A 20,527-nucleotide genomic window follows, 5' to 3' on the forward strand; every position below is an offset into this window, starting at 1 on the left:
GACGCAGTGGTTGTTACATTTGTGTTACTCGTTAAACATTTCTATGGCAGGATTTATCAAACTCTAACCCTGATACTGTATATTGTGTAAAGCATTGCCCCGTAGACCTCCCCACCACCGTTTCCCCCCCCCCCCCATTCAGTGTTAATTTCCATCTTACTCGAGGCCAGTTCTTGCCCTCTGTGACACAATGTGAGAATTGTATTGTTTTATTATTTCCCTTCTACGTGACTTTACCGAAAGAACCAAGAACATGAATCCCTGCAGTCACAAAAGCTTTAAATCAAAATACAACTATTTTGTTTCATCAAACCTATGTATTTATTAACGTACATTTTTTTAAACGATTAAGAATCAAAGGGTTGCAAGGCTGCAGTCAAGGTTAAGAACCGCTTGTTTTAGAGGATATTCGCTCCACCCTTATAACACGCTGGCCAAACAAACGTCTTGGGAGTCGTGGGAGTTACCCACACTCTCCCCAATACACACGTGATCTGTGGTGTACCCATTTATACTGTTGCCAAGTGGAGAGGCAGGGGAATGCACGTGCTCGTTTCAACTGTCGTTCGGAGAGGTTCGATTGGACCGGTGACCTCTGACTTGCAAAGCCACTGTGTCCTGATAATTGTTTTTTTACCCTTTTTATTAAATCCTTTATATTAAGTTCGCTTGCTTACGACCGTGAAAATCTTTCGGTCGTTTTTTAACCCACTTCCCGTGATCCAATCGAGCTGATATTTTCCACACAGACTCGTTGTGCGTGACAATTAATGTTCGTGAAATTTTTTTTCCAAAATTTTACACTTTTTAGGACAAAAATCTTATATTTAATTACCAATTGCTTAATGGTGCAATGCAATCATCTGACCCATAGGTGGCAGCCATCTCAAGCCAGAGGACGAGAGGACTCTAGCCGCCACGCATATAAAGGATTTATAGTGAAAAACTTTTTTTACGGGTTATACTTGTCTGGCAACAAAACTGACACCTTTTTTACGATGAGTCATGTTTGCATAGACCACAATACCTGCAGTCATAATGCAAACAAAAAACATAACTCTGATAATGTATGCGCTGTCCTGTCCACTGTGTCCTGACCATGACTATTCTTGGCAGTGCCCTCTGTATAACTGATTTAGTAGCTTTATAGGAATGTGTTTAAACACTAAACCAAATTCAAACGTCATGTTCACATCCAGAGGTCAAAGTGTTGCCCATTACTGTGCCTCACAAATGTGTGTGCAGCAGACATCGACTTGATGGACCTGTTTCGATTTAAAGCTTTCGTGACTGCAGGGATTCATCTTCTAGGTTCTTTCGGTAAAGTCACGTAGAATGGAAATAATAAAAATAAAACATAAAATAATTCTCACGTTTCGGCCACAACGCAAGCAGCCGTCAGGTGAAGAATAGGTCTGTCTTCTCGAATTATTTTATTGGTTTATTTTTATTATTTCCATTCTACGTGGCTTTACCGAAAGAACCAATAAGTTGATGGACCTGCTTTTCTCGTTTCGCGCTTGATTTTTTTAAAACTCTGCTACCGTGAAATGACTCTCGTGTATCAGCTGACACTGCGAGCGTGGGAGGGGAGAGAGACACTTTTGGAAGCGGGAGTGCGACTCGAATTACCGAACACAATCGACCACTGTCACAACGGGTGGCTGGGCAGAGGGCCGTGGGAGCAGTCCACACATTTGGATTCAATCTCCACTTTATTTCCAACCCCATGGTATCACAATTGGCCACGCAAACAGCGTCATGGCTAGTCACGTCTCCACGGTTTGCGAGTGCAAGTTTATTATTCCAAAGAGGAACATTTGGCCGCTTTGTATCGGCCAAGACGATACGATTCGCGGAAAGCGTACCATCTGAAACTTTATTAAGTTGCATCGCTGTGCCATGTGACATGCTAAAAATTAAACAAACTCATGGGCGCTTAACTAAAGTGTGTTTCTCTCGCTTCGGGCATAGACAAATTACCAAAAAAAAGTTGGTGAGATTGAACCGTGCACCTACATTCATATTTTAGTGTTAATCTTAAGAGTTCTTATTCACCGTAAGTTGATCATTTCTTCTTATAACCATCTGAAGACGATAGTGCATGTAGAAATATATCGTATTTGTTATCATTGGTGGTGCATTTGTTCCTACAGAATTGTGAGAAGGGAATTGCCGTGATTTGTGAACGTTAACATTTGCTGCATCACCGACATTACAAGCCGTGCAAATGAACGAACGCCGCTAAATGTAAACAATTCGAGACTAATTATTTATTATTAACCATCAAAATGTTACCTCGGGATAAATTGTACAAAGCGAAACCGTATATTGTACCCCGACTCCGAAACTGGCTTATCCAATGTCGTGAACTGCTCAAACAACGTGAATCCCACAAGAGTTCAGATTGTAAAAAAAGATATACGAAAATCATTTACTGCCTTCATGCTTGAATGATGTGCACTGGGTCATAAAAAAAAACTCAAAAATGTTGGGAAAAGTATTGTGTTGTGCCACCAAGGACTGTACCGATATTATCTTTCAGGTCCACAAAGTCAACTTTATTCCCGTTTGTAAAGTGAGTGAGCAATGGTGGAGATCTGGAATTTATTACATTTACATGGACGGTGGAATGGAAGAACTGTACTGGTAATTGTGCCAACATGGACTTTTACCCTGCAAGTGATACTGATTGGCAGATCGCGTTGTGTGTAGTTTATCATTCATCGAGACGTACAATTGAGCAAATATTCACATGGAGCAATACAACCAGTAACAGGCTACTCCGGTTATCATTTTTTAACCCCCTTGACTTTAAATCAAACATTTGTCGAAGCTGACACGCGGTAGAACAGTATTAATCATCAACATTTTAAATTAACATTTTATTCATTTTCACAAAAATCAGGAAACTTTATTTCAGAAATGTACGTGTATATATTTTTTTGAATTTGTACACAAAATATAGGATTGAAATACAGGTCACCTATAGCATTATAATAATGGTGACTATGGGTTCACACTTGACATGCAATGAGAAAGCAATACCCATACTCTTTGGTTCTTTCGGTAAAGTCACGTAGGTATAACACAAGCGTCCATCATCAGGTGGGAAAGCATGGTCTGTGTTGCGCCCGAAACATCGTGATTTATTTTATTTTATACCTACGTGACCTTACCGAAAAAACCAAAGAGTAAGGATTTTCCTGCAGTCGCGAAAGCTTCAAATCAAAGCAATACCCCTTTTGCACTGGGCCAGCGTAGCGTCCTTCCAGTTACAGGCGGTCTTTCAATCCCTATTTGCCGAGCCGAGTCTGATATACTGGCCTGAAACCTCAGAACATTATCTGAATCTGGCTTGGGCTCAAGCCAGGTCGGGGGTGAGGTTAATAATTTTCATAAGCTGGCCTTCACCAAAACAATCAAACCCCCCTCCCTCCCTCCCTCCCGTCTTGCCTTCTTAACCACGATTCTTCTCACAATATGAATTGCGATAAATTGCTCCTCCCCCCGTCAATTCCTTAAACTCACCCGAATCGATTCTACTCAAGGCTGTAGGACACGCGCCCATCGCACAATTCAGCATCGGCCAGATGTTTAAGTTTTCAATCAAATTTAAACTCCCGTTACCAACTCTGTTTAATCTTAATTGGCGTCTTATTCGTATCAACTGCACAGTGATGCTATGATTGTAAATGGTGCTAATTGCCGACACTTCATCATCTGCATGCACCTCGACTCGTTTATTGTACTGACGTCAGTGGCACGGCCCCGGGGTTTTGCAGCGGGGGAAAAAAACTCAAACTTGCCACTTTCTTAAGCCAGGGCAGCCTGGCTTGGCATGACCCTGCCAAAGCAGCTCAGTTCCACGGAGGTAACATAGGGTGTCAGAGTCTTTGGATCCAACAAAATTATTGAAGGCCCCAAAGGAAAATTGCCCTTTAAGACCCCAACACTTGTTGCTTTGTCTGGGCGCGAGACATATGCCCTCAATAACATCCCTTTACGTTTAAGGAGTCGTGTAGGACCCAAGAATAAAAGTGGTCACCGTGTGTGTCACCTGCAACAGCGGTGTGTGCGAGATGGGGAAATTTGGCATTGGAAAGTAACATTTTTAAAGTGCGGGATACAGAAATAGGGGCGCACGGATGCATCGATGCATACCAATTCATATTCTTGGTTCTTTCGGTAAAGTCACGTAGAAGGGAAATAATAAAATAATATAAAACAATAAAAAATTCTCACGTTTCATGAGAATTATTGTTTAATATTTATTGTTTTGTATTTATATTCTTTTATTATTTCCCTTCTACGTGACTTTACCGAAAGAACCAAGAATATGAATCCCTGCAGTCACGAAAGCTTTAAATCAAAAGCATACCAATTCGTCTATAGCTTTTAAGACGCGGGCACTGTACTGCGTGTTTAAGCATCGGCGTGTTTTATATTTGTATAGGCTGTATGCAAATGTAATTCTCACGTGACCCTCTCCAGGCACTTGAGGCCGATGCATCATATTCCCAAAAAATAATTCTCGAATTAAATTGTGAGCAGTCAATAAATCGCAGAGGGGGGGGGAGGAATCATTACACCAATATTTACAGTAGATCATCAATTACCCGTGTCTTTTAAACCGAATAAACCCGCCATTCGTAGCGCCATGACTACAGAATGGCACAATTTTGCAAAGAGTTGAGGTTGCTCACCATGACCAGTAGAGCAGTGGTTTTTTATTTTCACGAGTTTTTCAAATATTTCACCTGTGTATTTTGCCTGAAGATATTGAACATTTTAAGAGAATGAGCCCAACCTTGCAAAAATAGAGCTGTCTGGCCTTCAGTGTGGTGGTTATCGACGGCACGCCTCTCCTCAACCACACACAACAACCCAGAATATAAAAAGATCAGGAACAACCTTCATGTGGAAATTTACAATGCTTCTTGGAAGTGATTTACAAATATTTCTTTTGTGATTTGGTATTTTTGGAGGCGATATTAACTGAAGAGTTTTTGCTTTTCGTGTGCATCCACCTTGTAGATGCCTTGCCAGTGGCAGCTTGTGTTTTTGGGCTGGTGTGTTTTGTCCCTATATCCTTTTGATGATACATACACGTTTAGTATTCAGGAAAGTAGCACATTAGATTTCAAAATACATTCCATCTGTCATCATGGCACAAAAAAGAACCGATTCTAAAATATAATTATATTCATATCACTGGACAGGAAATTATACCTGCAGAGACCTTCCAAGATGGATAGTTTTATATTGAACACGTATATACCCACAAGTAGAAAAGAAGCTGGTGGTGGCTCATTAGGCCCAACATTTGACAAATTCTATCAATCAGTGGAGCTTGAACATTCTAGTGTGTTAATTAGCCTCACCATTGCATACACCAGCCCTCCGTACCAGAATAAAACATAGAACCCTTGGTAATCCTTCACAAAAAAGTGCTTAGAGTCCAGGTTACACGTGGTCAACGTTTGACACAAGACTAATGCCTACATGCCGTGTGCGCTCGCTCTCCCTGCAAGGGTAAGAATGCAGCCACATTTAAAAGCGGTGACACCTGCTTTACTACGCAGACTGCCCGATTGTTTCCAGAGAGCAAAAAATCCAAAACAAAACCTATCGCAGAGGGCAAGAGCTGTACTCGTGTGTGAGGCACACATCCGGAGCATAGCCATGTAGTGCATGGGCTGTGTGGGACAGGGGGAACCGGCTGACATGCAAGTCGATGGTCGCTCACTGCAAGGGTGAGAATGGTTGCGGGATCATGATTCGAGACTCCATCTGCTGGATGAGGGGCACTGTAAACAAAGGCAAGAGAATATTTTAATATACAGAGTCAGAATATTTCTACTGGAGGAATCCAATGAGCTACAATTTTTCAGATATCCAGTAGGGGCGTGGGTGAAGAACGTTACAACAACAAACAATACAATATAAACATAAAATAAGAATCTGTGTTGAGTTGCGATTCAAATTTCTGTTGGTGGGATGTCAACAATGGCTGTTGTACGGACCAACTCAATCTTGGCATAAAATTCGCGCTAATGTCTCAGAGCGTCGCCCCGCGATCGCGTGAGCAGGGAGACACTGATCCTGGGACAGAAATAAAAAACTATTTCTACTGGAGGAATCCGATGAGCTATAAAGCTCTTTTTGACAGAGAGGTAAGAACCCAAGGCCAGCTCCAGTCATGTCCACATAGGCAATTGTCAGACATTTATAAATAAAATGTATATATAGTGTTACCCACATAGGTAATTGTTATAAATGTATAAAGTATTATAGTGTTAAGAGATGTATATATGAAGTGTTATAGTATAAGAGATAATAACATGCATCATGGTTAAAATGTCTGTGCAGACACAAACATACGTATGGATGTAGTATCATCGTGGTCCAAATTTACCACGATTCTTTGGAACAATTACCTATCAAAAACACCTTTTAATCTTCCGCTGTTAGTAATGGGAATTTCTCACAATTCAGATGTGACTTGAGTAGAGCTAGCATATACATATTCTGAATGTGGAAAAAAATCTCAGGTAGCCATCGAGAAGCCTCACCCGTATAGTAAACGTTCTCATCCCAGCCCCGCTTTTGCCAGGCCGAGTTGCGAGTGTCGTCGCGGTTCTGAAGATCCTTGTAGGCTGCCAAAAACACACGGCATCCCCTTCGCTCGATCGCCGTCCGTGACGTGCGTGGCAACGCAAGTTTGTAAATTGTGGGAAAACGCAACGGAACAATGACCGCAGACTCGAAAACAATTGATTTACAGCACACAAAGGTGTGCACTTGTCTGTTCAAAAGCTCGCGGCTTTATCCAGACTACCAGCTCAAAGGAACTGAACGCGTGGACGTGCTGTCGTTTCGACGACCAACTCAACGAGTTGAAAAATGTGGCTGCCCAACAGGCAGCAGTGAAACTAGCTGTAGACCAGTTGCATCCTCAATAGGACTCATCAGTACAGTACAGTCATTCATATTTGCTGCTGCCATATGTCTCTGGAAGTTATGTCTTTGTTCGTTGTCATTTAGAGATTTAAAACACATTCCTGCGGAGGGAGCTGGTAGGAACGTTGGGTTGCTCAGTCAATGGCCAGGGTCAACGGCGGCGTGGTGTATTCCGCAAATATGCCCGACTGAGGGCGGGCACAAGCCGGCGTGAGTAGGTTAAACGTTGAGTTTTATAAGGGCACCACGGGGTGACCAACCCCTCTCCACCCAGCCCCACCCCTCCCACCCAGCCCCTCCCCATCCTCCCCACCCAGCCCCTCCCCACCCTCCCCACCCAGCCCCTCCCCACCCTCCCCACCCAGCCCCTCCCCGGTTGATCGTCGATTATTCGGCGCCAAGTTGATTATCTGGCTGCTTCCAACATTTATCCGGCGGTCCCGGGCCGATCCGGCGAAACCGCTCAAAATTCTGTAACCGGGTCCGACGATCGACACCATGTGTGTGACAAAAAAAAGTATCTACGCTTTATTTCAGTGTGAAATATTATATACAGTACATTATACACAACACACTACTTAAACAATGAACATACTGCACGTATATACATTATCCTACGCCGAGTCTTCGAGATTAGAGTGGTAAGTACGGCACAGTAAATACCGCCACTATTTAAAGTAGGATACCTAATTTTTGTCAATTTCTATGTTTATTTATGCCAATATCACATAGCAAACGAATTCAAAACACAAAAAAACACATAACAGCACCGAAAAACAACGTGCAAAAATATGCCGTTTTAAATCACGATGTAGTGATTACCGTTTTTGAAAATCCAGCGCGCCCCCCCTCCACCACGCTGCCAGATATTCAATGACCTACTGAACTTTTCCCCCGTAGATCACAATCGACAATGTACAACCTCCGGTGACCGCGTTATGTGAGCGCAAGTTTACCCCAGAGGTGGTGCACCATGTAGAGGTCACCGATCTGGGAGAAGAACCCCCCCACAGCCTCGTTATTCTCCTGCCGGAAGCGGATGGCTCGAGCCCTGCACGCCAGCAAACCACAGAGCCGCCAACCAATGGTTTTGGTTTGAAAGATTGGGCCCCGCCGGTGCTCGCGAGATTATAAATAACGATTATTAACTTTCGATTTAAAGCTTTCGTGACTGCAGGGATTCATCTTCTTGGTTCTTTCGGTAAAGTCACGTAGAAGGGAAATAATAAAATAATAAAAATAAAACAATAAAATCATGCTCACGACGTTTCGGCCACAACGCAAGCATCCAGACCTGTTCTTCTCATTCAGACGTCTTTCCGACAGACCTGTTCTTCACCTGAGGACGGCTGCTTGCGTTGTGGCCGAAACGTCGTGAGAATTATTAAATTATGTTTTATTTTATTATTTTATTATTTCCCTTCTACGTGACTTTACCGAAATAACCAAGAAGATTATTAACTTGTCACGTGCACAGTATTCGCTCACTCTCGAAGACGGAGAGAGAGCGAGCGACTCGGAGGGATAAGGCACCACAGGCACATACTGGACATCTGTGAAAAAGAGCTTCCTAGCTCATCAGATTCCTCAAGTCTAAATAAAGATTATGATTCTGACAAGTGGGAAGGCAGCCGCGCGGTGGGCCCCAAGCTCTACGGTCCTCTACATATTAAGGTGTCATAGGTCCATGAAATATTGCTTACATCTGGGAGGAAACCGGAGCACCCGGAGAAACCCCACACGTGCAAGGGGGAAACACTGTATCCCATACAGGCTGAACGGGTGTGGAGTCCACATTCTTTACGTACTGCCTTCTGACATCTCGACACCCATGGGAAGGGAGGTTTACGACGTTTGTGCGATCCACCAAACCCTCGCTGCCTTCCACAGTGCTGGATTACAGGCGTGCGTCGCCACCACCGCCCGCAGATGCCCGCAGATGCCCGCAGATTCTCTGACGAGCGCGACGAGGCTGAGACGCACAGCTGTTAAGGCAGGTGCAGGCTACTGCCTCCCCCAGACTTGGTAGCTACAGAAACTTAAGACTCATCTTCTTGGTTCTTTCGGTAAAGTCACGTAGAATGGAAGTAATAAAATAATAAAAATAAAACATAATAAAATAATTCTCACGACGTTTCGGCCACAACGCATGCAGCCGTCCTCAGGTGAAGACCAGGTCTGTCGGGGAGACAGACTTCCCTTCTACGTGACTTTACCGAAAGAACCAAGAAGATGAATCCCTGCAGTCACGAAAGCTTTAAATCGAAACTTAAGACTGCCAAATAAAATGCAGTTTTAAAGGCAATGGTGTCTCTGCAAGGCGACTCACCAGTTGTTTCCCCATTCGATCATCGTGCCTGGCTGTCAGAATAAAAAAAAACAATGAATTGATTATACGGAGAAATGTAATTCATTTATTTATTATCACAATTGTTAGGGCATGGGACATTGATCGAAACAGAAATGTGTTTAAGAAATTATTTTAACATTAGTCAAACTAAAAGCTTAAATTATCATACAGTAGTAACACGTTTATATTCTGTCATGACTACACTACAAGATATTTCAGAATTAACATCCTAAGAGAACTACAACAACACAATTGTACATTTCATGATGATACGTGGCTGATTCAAATTTGACATTTGTCACTTTCTGGGCAAAGTATTTTTTGTTGTCCGTCCCCGCACATCCTATGAGCACGGTTGGCTACACACAGTGAGAAATAAGTTCAACATACGTACATACATACGTAGGTATTTCACGAACCGAGCTAAACTCCCATTGAAAGTGTTTCTAAGTGTGAATAACGACACGGCAATTCCCGTGGGTGCACTGTTAAAGGTGATTAATGTGGTCACGCTTAGGCAAGGGGGCTTCTCATCTTAAGAAGGAATGAATCTATTCTACTTTTCCCATTCTCGTGAGACGTGCAAGGAGCGGTGAAAATCCATAATACGGGGTTTTTTTGGGTGAGATCTCGTAAATATAAATGTTTCGTTAAATCCGCCACCACCCAACACAGCCAATTAGTAAGATTCGTTACGTTAACAGAACATGCCAATTCGTTACTAGTACAGCACACCAGTCCGTTGAAGAGCAAAGCGGTGGAAATAATAACCACACTTTATCAGTCCTACGCGATAAGCCACTGTGTTGAGCTATCATTTATGGCCAGGTCGCTTTTGCGAAAGAGCTATACAGCTCAGTGGGCCTTACCTGGCAAAATAAATTGTTGAGTTTAGTTTTATACTTCACTGCATTTCTCAGTGCAGCCTGATGAAGTCTGAAGCCTATAATGATGCTGTCATATACATATATATGTCGCTACAAATGGATGCGTTTGTTGGGTGTGGTGTGGTGTGGGTGGGTGGGGAAGAGACAGACAAGAGGGCAGCAACATGGAAGAGGCACCTTGAGTCTGTAGCTCCGTAGCTCGTAAATATTCGGCCCGGGCCTGGGGAGGGGCTCATTCCAGAAGCTAAACTCCATCAAGAGTTGGTTTTTACGTGCGTGGAGCATTTTACTCCGTTCCCTCCTGAACTCCAGGTACTCCTGTGAGTGTCAAAGCACAACAGTGAAATCTGAAACCATCAACTACACGAAGACACGTTCGAACGCCAAAATAACGTGCAGTGCGTGCAAATTACATTATAAAGCATGTACATTGCTGAATTTAATGTCACAAATTGATTGGGCGGATGTGCATTTGAATGCGATTGGTTATTTCGCAAAATACGTAGAATTCTCAGCCCAAGCATCCATCGTCTCGGGGTGCGTTAAAAGTAAACAACATGCATGCCTTGTTCTGCCTCAGTTTATTCATAACATCCATCAGAGTTGGATAGCCACCGATGTATCGCCACAGGTGCACTACACACAACACAAAAGCAGCGTGAGGAAAACACATCGCTTGGTCATGCTGCGTTGGCAGTCGTGCACAGGCACAAATTGCAACAACAAAAACCACACGATGCACACACGTCATTGACACTGCTTCACAAAAAAAAGATATAATTGACGACGTTTCAGACCATGGCCCTTCTTCATGGCACATAGATGTTGTATGAAAACAGGCCATTATCCAAAACCTCACCTATTTTTTCCTGAGCCTTAGCTAGTTTTGGAATATACTTAAAACGGTGTTTGTTGGTTCAAAGAGCGTATTCCATGTGATGAATGCACATTTGTGACCGGAATGGACTCGAAAGAGGGCGCGATAAAAAATGTTCAGAATAGTTAGATCCTCTGCAACATTTGTGATGCCAATGCATGCTGTATATCCCACAGGATGTTAGCTAGCAGCTCTGAGACTTTGTATGTAGGTGCTCCAGTGACACAGACAATAGGACGAAACAACGTACCAACATTTTGCAAAGACGACTACTGCATCGAGCACTTTCAGATGCGCTTCTGCAGCCGTCTGGAACGCTCTTTCTTCCGATATTAGGAAGCCACTGGAGCTACGCACTTTTAAATCTAAATTAGTTTCGTTTCGTTGTCCTTCCCCCCGCACCTCCGATTAGCGCGAATGACTACTGCGAAATAAGTTAAATATAAACACATACATACAAGCTTTTGTACCTTTATGAGTCCATACATGTATAGTGCTGTGCTATTCTTGCTCTGACAGTGCTGCATATTCCCTATATCAACAAGTGGCCTGCACTTGTTCCGCATGCTCAAGTGGCCAAGCACACCCTCGAAATAGGTTCACTGTTTTGATTTCACAAGAGTGGCCATGTTGGGACCACCCCGCCCCACCCAATGAATAGCTGTGACCCTTCATGGAGTTCTGATGCATCCATCAGGCGGGTACTTGTCTGAACGATGTCAGAAAAGTACCCTTCACCACGCCGCACTACCAACCATGCACATGCACCGAACAAAAACAGTGACATCCAGTTCATAACATGGATGCCCATGTAAACACACACGTCAGCATACAGACTCTCCAACCCTAAATCCACACCCCCTTCTCAAAGCCCGTCAAAGGAATTCACCTCTCACTCCCCACATCTACCACTGGAGTTTAAAAATAAAATAGCTCATTCCCTTGGTTAATTGTATACAAGTGTATTGAAGACAGGGTACAAAGCTTGTGCACTGAACTGTAAAAATTACCCTCCACCCTATCACTCCCGCGTCCTCACCTCTTTGTTGCCAACTTCAGCTGACTATGATTGTGCGGGAAATTCCAAGCTGATAATACCACTATTTGATCATTAAAAATGACAGGATGGTGTGCCTCATCACATAATGACTATTACTTATTCACTGTCGATCTGGCCAGATGGCACTGTGGTTACAAACCTTGTCTCTTCGCCAGCATTGGTGTTGCTACACAGGTCTACACACTTTTGTCGCTTTAGACGCTGTGGCTATGTACTCCACACACTGGTAACAACACCTGCATTGCTCGTACTGAAGACATGAGCAATGCACTGGAGATGTATTTGTTTTTATTCCCTTCGAGGGGCATTGCAAGTGCTATAAGGATATGGCTTTGCAGCACACCTGCCCAAGATTAAGTTGACGCTCCATCACCTATATTGGTGTACCTGGTCACTATATTGGTGGTGCACCCACATGTTACATACGAGTGCTGTGTGTGCATGCCATTGCTGTGCACTAGACATTAACGCTGTGTTTCTCTTTTAACTATTATGCTGAAGCCGAGCGCTGTATCCGATTGCAGTCTCGTACACTGTACCTATGCACTAGGCCACACTGGTATATTTACACGTTTCATTCATGATATATGCTATGATGCGTGTGGCATACCCATGCGGTGCACATGCACACCATGCGTACGTACCGGCCTGGTCCTGCTCGCCGTACCACGTGTTCCAAGAGCCCACCAGCTCGCATGGGTAGCTCGCATCGTTGTGCAATTTCATCAGTGCCTCCGCTCTGCAGTGCGAAAACGCTGTCCATGAGATCCACAATGCACGCTGGCAAAGCACCAAAACCAACAGCTTGACTTTTAAAAAAATGTGGCTTTAATTGGAACCAAATGAAAACGCATCCAACACGGGCCATATTTCAGCGTCACGTTACCAGAAGGCTCGTCAGCATTTCTAGATTAACACAACATGGAGGAAAGATGCACTATGGAAAACGGAAGATAGGAAAGCGATTTTACAAACTTTTGCTCATCATTTTAACTTCACTGTGAAACTTTGCAGGTACAATTATATGGGTAACGATGATGAAAGATAACACATCTGCTTATGATGACAAATATCCCTTGAGAACAGGTTTGAGTGCTTTGGGAAAACTTAGCTTGATAATGAGAGCAACACGCTGATGTGCCTCAAGATAAACAAAGACAATCATTGTGGACAGCCGATGACATTCAACCTAGAGACATATCTAACAGATAAGAGCTCTTTGGGATTGTTTTTTTTGCTTTGTATTATGTGAAGTAAAGCGATGATGCTCTGTGAAGATGAGTGATGCTCCATACATTTTTTTGTTAGGAGACGTGGGCAGGCAATGATCAACAAGTGGTTGTGGTTAACTGTGAAAACAATTGCAGGCTTAAGGAAAATAAAAACAAGTAGAAAATAATGTTACGGACGATCTATGTTTCACCTTTCAAAAATGTTGAGGCCAAACTCATTTTGGAGTTGTCAATGCTGCATTATATATAATTTAAAAAACTTTTACATTTCAACAAAATCTAAATCTTCATTGTACGATACACAACTTACGAGATTGTGTTGTAGTCCTCTAGATTTTCTGGCTTCACGTTGTGAACTGTCAAATGACAGAGATTGATAAAAGTTAACTGTACTGATTTGGTCGGCACTTACAGCTATAACTTTCCCACATTTTCAAGGCATGTTTTTTGTTATCCGACCGGTCTGTTTTCATGACCTGAGGATCCAAGATTTAATACAAAGCTGGGTGGACTAACCCATTAACTAAGCTGATGAACATACGATTTGGAATTATGACTATCGATGAATCCACATGCTTTTTCACCAATTCTCAAATGAATGTGAGCAGAATGGCGCACAAGTTTGGGTTATGGTTCAAGTAAATTTAAGCCATGGGGTAAGCCTGTACACGTATGTAGTGTTGAACTTCTTTCGCACCGTACGTAGCCAACCGTGCTATGTCATCTCAATCTAGATTTGAAGTTTTCGTGAATGCAGGGATCCATACTCTTTGGTTATTTCGGTAAAGTCACGTGGGTAGAAAATAAAATAGCCCCGCCCACTCCCCCCCGCAGCCTCACGTCCTTCTCCTCGCGTCCACGCAGCGCTCTCCCTCCCCCTACCCCACACCCCTCGCTCCCCCCCCCTTGCTCCTCCCCCTTTCTTACCTATATAACCTCTTACCACGGCAACTCTCTCTCCCACTTCAGCAAAAAAAAGTTATTGCTGTGGTTTTCCCACCTGATGATGATTGCTTGTGTTGCAATCGAAACGTCGTGATTTGATTAATTGTACTTTTTTTTGTTATCCCTTCGTGACTTTACCGAAAGAACCAAAGAGTCTGTCATCTCACTTGCATTTGCCCGCATGTCAAAGTGCATTCATGGACGCCAGGCTTAGTTAATGGGTTAGTTTCATGAACTTTGTGCAAAAGAGACATCATCATATTTTCTGTCAAAACTTTGCCCCACTCTCCATACAGCACCATTTCACATGTGATATTTCAATATGCATGACAATACCTAACAATCTGAATAGAGTGTGTGTAAATACAACCACTGTAAGCAGCAACAGTGGTTGGCAAGGACATCATGTAATATGTACAGTACATATGTATGTTAGAGAAGAGATATTCAGTCATAGGTAGACTAAAAGAGTATTTTCATTAAGTTGTATGTAGTGCGTAATGTACCGACTATATTATTTAACACTGAAATCAAGCGTAGCTACCTTTTTTTGTCATGCACATGGTGCTAATCGCCGGAATAATCAACAGCCTTTTGAGTGGTTTCGCCGGATCGGACCGTTGTAAATTGTTGGAAGCAGCCGGATAATCGATGAGCAACTGCATACATGGCCATAAAAGTGCGTCTGCCCTCGCGTGCATATAATATATGCACCGTACTGCGGTATTCCGAACGCACTTTGGAAGCGGGGTCCAACGTTTATTCGCATACACATCAATACGTGCAGCGAGGCTATTATTTATACAAAGCCTGAACACAACACTTACTTTTACAAAGGTACAAAAAAACTTCGACAAAAGATATAATCGTTATTTACATATTGAAGTATAAATGAATAAAGTAGGTTAAGTCCTGTTGATATTGGAGCGAAAGCGATGTCAAAAATACGATTTTATAATGCTTCGTGAAGCATTATAAAATCGTGTTGTGGTTGTGTAAGATTACACAATCAAGCTGATTTATCTCGAGCTGTGAACAACAGCATGGAAGCCACCAGCCGCTCTATGCCCTAGCCAGTAAATTGGCAACTACCATGCTTGAAACTTGATAAGAATGGCATGCTCAAACGCATCACCGTCACAACGAAAATGTTGGACCCATTTCCCTTAGAATCTGCTTGGCTCGGCGTATATCAAGCAGATCGCCATACACTTGCATACAGTTGATCGTGGATTATCCGGCACCGTGCAATCATCCATCCGGCTGCTTCCAACATTATCCGGCAGTCCAGGGCCGATCCGGCAAAACCGGCAAAATCCGCTCCAAAGGGCTGTAACCAGTCTGGCGATTGGCACCATGTGTGTGACAAAAAAAGTAGCTACGCTTAAATTCAGTGTGAAATATTATCGACAGTACATTACACACTGCATACAACATAAACAATGAAAATACTGCACTATATACATCACCCCACGCAAAGTCTTCGAGATTGGAGTGGTAAGTACGGCACAGTAAATACCGTCACTTCTAAAGTAGCAAATTTATTTTTGTCTATTTCTACGTTTATTTATGCCAATATCATATAGTAAACACATTTAAAAACACAAAAAACCATACAACACCTAAAAAGAATGTGCAAAAATAAGCTACTTAAAAAAATTATGTAGTGATTGTCTGGCACTTATAAAAAAAAAAATACCCGGCGCCCCCGCCCCCTCCCCCTGAAGCCACAGGATAATTATCGATGATCAACTCGATGTCAACATGGGAGCTTGCGCTGTGCACAAACTTAGTCCTTAAGGCCAGTTTAATACAATGCGAGTAGGGAAAACTGGATCTCCAGGCCCTCACAAAGAACAGGATTTGCGGTAATGAGGATTACAGATCGAAGGTGTTTTAACTGTAATTGGAACAAAATAACTATCTTACAATCCATGTTTGACACAATGCTCATAAGTAATTAAAAGGAGACATGCAGTGTACGAATTGTAACCATAAATTGTTTTACACTGACATTAAAGTGTCAAATTATTCCATGATATGTAAAAAACAAATGCTAACATTCACTATACATAGAACATACTTGGAATAATCTGTTATCGTGGCACACACCAATATCCTCGGAATGCTGTTGTGTTCATGAATTCTGGGTGATGATGACCAATGAAAGGCTGATATATACTCTTAGGTTTTTTCGGTAAAGTCACGTAGGTAAAAATGAATAATAAAAATAATAGAATAGAAATTTGTTATTCTTATTTTATTATTTCTATTATTTTTATTATTGATTTTTACCTAAGTGACTTTACCGAAAAAACCTAAGATCATGAATCCTTGCAGTCACGAAAGCTTCAAATCCAGAAAAGGCTGATATGATATAATTTCATGGCAATGAAGTGGATGGGAGACTGCTGAAGCCTGCAACTGGGATCCAGCATACCCACCACAAACAAAGGACCTAAGACTAAAACGAGCAATCATCGATGCTAACAAGTACGGCCAATTAGACCTACCCTCATCAATACCTACGAAAATGGGGAACAGTATCCATGAGCACCAACCTGCCTCAATGCAATGGTCACCTTACACGGATGACCATGATGATAATGATGATGGGGTAGAGGAGCAAGATGCAATGTCAGTACGTGGGAACGTGGTGAGTGAACAAGTTGGCTCACGCTGCAGCTTGTAGAGGCTGCTCGTCTCCTTTTTGGAGAGCAGGTTAGAGTGTGCATCTGTGCGTGGGTCCACCTTCTGCACAAACATCTTCTTGAGCCACCCTCGCTCCTTATCCCGGCATGCAGCCGACACGGATACGCATCTGTAAGCAGAGATTGCAACACACCTTCTGTCAATGTGACACCGGAGCACGCTGCAGAATAAGATATCCAGATCAATATGCAGACAACACGATTAAGCAAAGTATAGACACATTTAAGGGAGCTGGAGTGACAAATTTATGGATGAAGGTGCAACAGACTTAGGTTGCATATAGAGACACTAGGGGTTATTCGGGGGTACCTGCGGTGCCCCTTACAACCATTTACGGCCTTCGGCCAGGAAAGTCACGGAAAAAATTGCGCACGAACGACGCATTCACGCAAGCACCCGATGCTCCGTTTTGAAGTTTTAAAATGAAACATCTTTGAATTGTATTGTGTTTTGAATTAGATAATTTAATTTCTTCATTAAAAACTTATTTCATTTTACATCTGGAAGACTTCATTGAAAAGGACATTTCGTGTGAATTTTCTCTCGTCGTTAAGTAGATGGCCTTGCTGGGGGTTCGGTTCGATGCGGACTTTCACCAGTTTGGGATTGCGGGATCGAGATAAGGCGACATAGAGCTGCTGGCCATGCGAGAAGACCGCCGTCTGCAGATCGATTCCAACGTAATTGAACGTCTGTCCCTGCACCTTCGTCGTTCATGCAGGGGGCGCGTAGGTTTGCAGCGCCCCCTGCACGAAAACGACGGAAAGTGCAGCGTTCATCACAGATAGATAAAGTTGCGCGCTTATATAAGAATATTTAACAGGCCTTCCAATTGTGATATGTAATGCTCAGATGTGCAGTTTGTCAGCTATTCTAGAATTTGTAATAAACAGAAGCCATGAAGCTAAATTCACTAGTGTAGCTGTCTTATGTGTTCAACATTTCAAAGTTTTAATTAAGAAATAAACTATAGAAATATGGACTCTTATCAAATTATTTTATACCTACGTGACTTTACTGAAAGAACCAAAGAGTATGGATTTCTGCAATCACGAAAGCTTCAAATCAAGATTATAGAAATACGGTCACCGTTTCCACAAAATTGTAAGATAAGGATGGCACACGAACGTGGTTAATTTTAAAATAACCAGTTGGCCATTAAAAGGTTTTAAAGCCTATTTTGGGGTTAAATCAGGCTATCATTCCTGCAGAGGAGATACAATCAGTAACCCCTATTTAGAAAAGCAATACCGGTGCAAACTACCTGAGGCTGTCCCCTGTTATAAATATATGAAGTTTTCACAACTCACTCAGGGCCAACCATTGCTCACTTGACCAGGTGTACACGTTGCTTTTGCGTGTACTGTAACACAAAGTGTGCTATCTATAATCGTTTTTGATTCATGTTAACAGATGCTTGAAAATCCCCCGTGGCAAATGCCATGTCAATCGTTGACCATTTATCAATCCAGTAATCGCGTGGGACCGGGCGGGCATAAAAGGTGAAGCAAAATGTCATGCGAGAATGCGTGATGATTGGATGAAAGGGGTTACACACCCCCGGTGTAACCTTCTACCCTATCCGGGTTCAAACACACGTGTTTACACGGCAAAATAGGCTTTACAACGTGCTGAGTAAGGACTGTCCTTGTTTTCCAGAACCTTTGCCCGATCACATTGGACTTTGTTCCAAAAACAACATGCTTTTGAAACAGTGGACCACGACGCATATTTGGCTCAATGATCATTACAGAGTTCCAGTGGTGTATAACTTTACCCACTTTGTCGATCCACTGCTGGATGGGGGCAAAACAACCTGTTGTGCATGGTGGTCATCAAACCCCAAGCGCTTTCTGAAACCTCAATCCTGCCTGGATTCCAAAATCTGACCAAATCGAGGTACATCCCATGCAATTTGGTGATTGACAACAAATGTATCGTACAGAATTTACACTCACTTAAGCATTAGCCCGGTGTTAACTCGTCACTATAAGCACTGTGTTCCCGGCCACACTATAAATTAAATAGCATCATCGCCTCTGTAAGCCTCTAATTTAAAGCCCTATGTGCAAAAATAGCATTTCAAGTTATTGCATACGAATTATCACCGCTTGTTATTTTTGTGTAGTCTCTAGGGGTTCCTCGCGCGCACATCACTAATTAATAGCGTTGGCCAAACCAAATAAATTGAGGACCAACTATAAGTTGATTTCATTTAAGCAAAAAAGTAATAACTCAAGAGACTAGAATACTGTCGTCCCATTTGCAAGAGTGACCTGGGTGACCAAAATAATAACAGCAAAATCAAATGAAATGGAGTGCAACAATTAAGGATATGTTTTAAAACACTATTTAAACAAGTCTTAAAGATTTTGATTTAACGCTTTCGTGACTGTAGGGATTCATATTCTTGGTTCCATCGATAAAGTCCACTTCTACGTGACTTTACCGAAAGAACCAAGAATATAAGTCTTAAAGACTCAGTGAGGCTTTGCTGGGGCACGCATATTACATCGCATGTGACGTAAATGCGGGTTGTGTACGTTATGCATCTCTGTGTTTAAAGTAAATAATTGAGCAATGAAATACCGCCATCAAGATTGCAATGAATGTGTTACCAATCACTGTCAATACACAATTGCACGCGATCTCGAGTAAACAACCACATGCGTGCAATATCAAGTGAGTCCCTACAGGGGGGGGGGGTTATTGTTGAAGGGTCGTCGCGGGAGGCCTAGCCACAGGCTCCCGCAACAAAACTAGGAAAACGCATGGCAGAGCCCAGAGCTCCGAAGGCAAGACGCTTCACGGCGCTAAAAGTGCAAAAGTTATAAAGATACGTCTCGTGCCGGGGAAAAGGCGGATAAGAGGATTTACCTCGCAGTCGCAAGCGAACACGAGCGCCTCCCGAGACAACCGCGAGCGAGTTGCCTGGCGATCAGCGTGCAGGGCATGGTGAAGCTCGCTCGCTCCCTGACAACGAAGTGTGGTAGACGTTGCTGCCTCGCGGGGTGGGGGGGGAGGGGGGAGGTGGGCGGAGCCTAATTAACATAAATAATTATTAAATGTTTGGACGTGTTTAATTAACATAATGTGCATTCAATTTTTGCACGTGTGTAATTAACATAATGTGCATTCAATGTTTGCACGTGTTTAATTAACATAATGTACATTCAATGTTTGGACGTGTTTAATTAACATGATGCATGATTAAATTTTTTGGACGTGTTAAATTAACATTATTTATTATTCGATGTTTCTCTGTGCTTCTTTCGGTAAAGCAGGCCTCCTAAAACTGTGCATATCTACAAACTATACAGACTAGCTTAGTTTGTAGACACCGCCAGGATTAGTTTGTAGAATAAATGTAGATCATCTATAGAGCCCCATTGTTTCATTGATTTACACTCGCTAACGAAGCAACGACACCAGGAGGCGACGCTGCTTTGTCTGGAAGATGCCCTCAAGGGACAGATGCATCATAGAACTGCGGAACTCGTC

At 42.7% G+C, this 20,527-nt stretch overlaps 1 protein-coding gene across 1 annotated transcript; it reads right to left on the reverse strand.

The window, feature by feature from the left end:
- Positions 1 to 4,710: 4,710 nt before the first annotated feature.
- LOC144731023 (protein NipSnap homolog 1-like) lies at positions 4,711 to 20,030 on the reverse strand. Its single transcript, XM_078611994.1, has 10 exons — positions 19,904 to 20,030; positions 16,993 to 17,135; positions 13,680 to 13,725; positions 12,782 to 12,876; positions 10,766 to 10,836; positions 10,378 to 10,518; positions 9,293 to 9,324; positions 7,920 to 8,014; positions 6,576 to 6,659; positions 4,711 to 5,810 (listed from the first exon to the last, which is right to left on the reverse strand). Exons 1-10 carry the CDS (start codon positions 19,978 to 19,980, stop codon positions 5,746 to 5,748), a joined length of 849 nt encoding a protein of 282 aa, XP_078468120.1. The 5' UTR covers positions 19,981 to 20,030; the 3' UTR covers positions 4,711 to 5,745.
- Between the last annotated feature and the right edge of the window lie 497 nt (positions 20,031 to 20,527).

Source organism: Lampetra planeri, chromosome 37, assembly GCF_965212315.1.
Source record: "Lampetra planeri chromosome 37, kcLamPlan1.2.h2, whole genome shotgun sequence".
Taxonomy (NCBI): domain Eukaryota; kingdom Metazoa; phylum Chordata; class Hyperoartia; order Petromyzontiformes; family Petromyzontidae; genus Lampetra; species Lampetra planeri.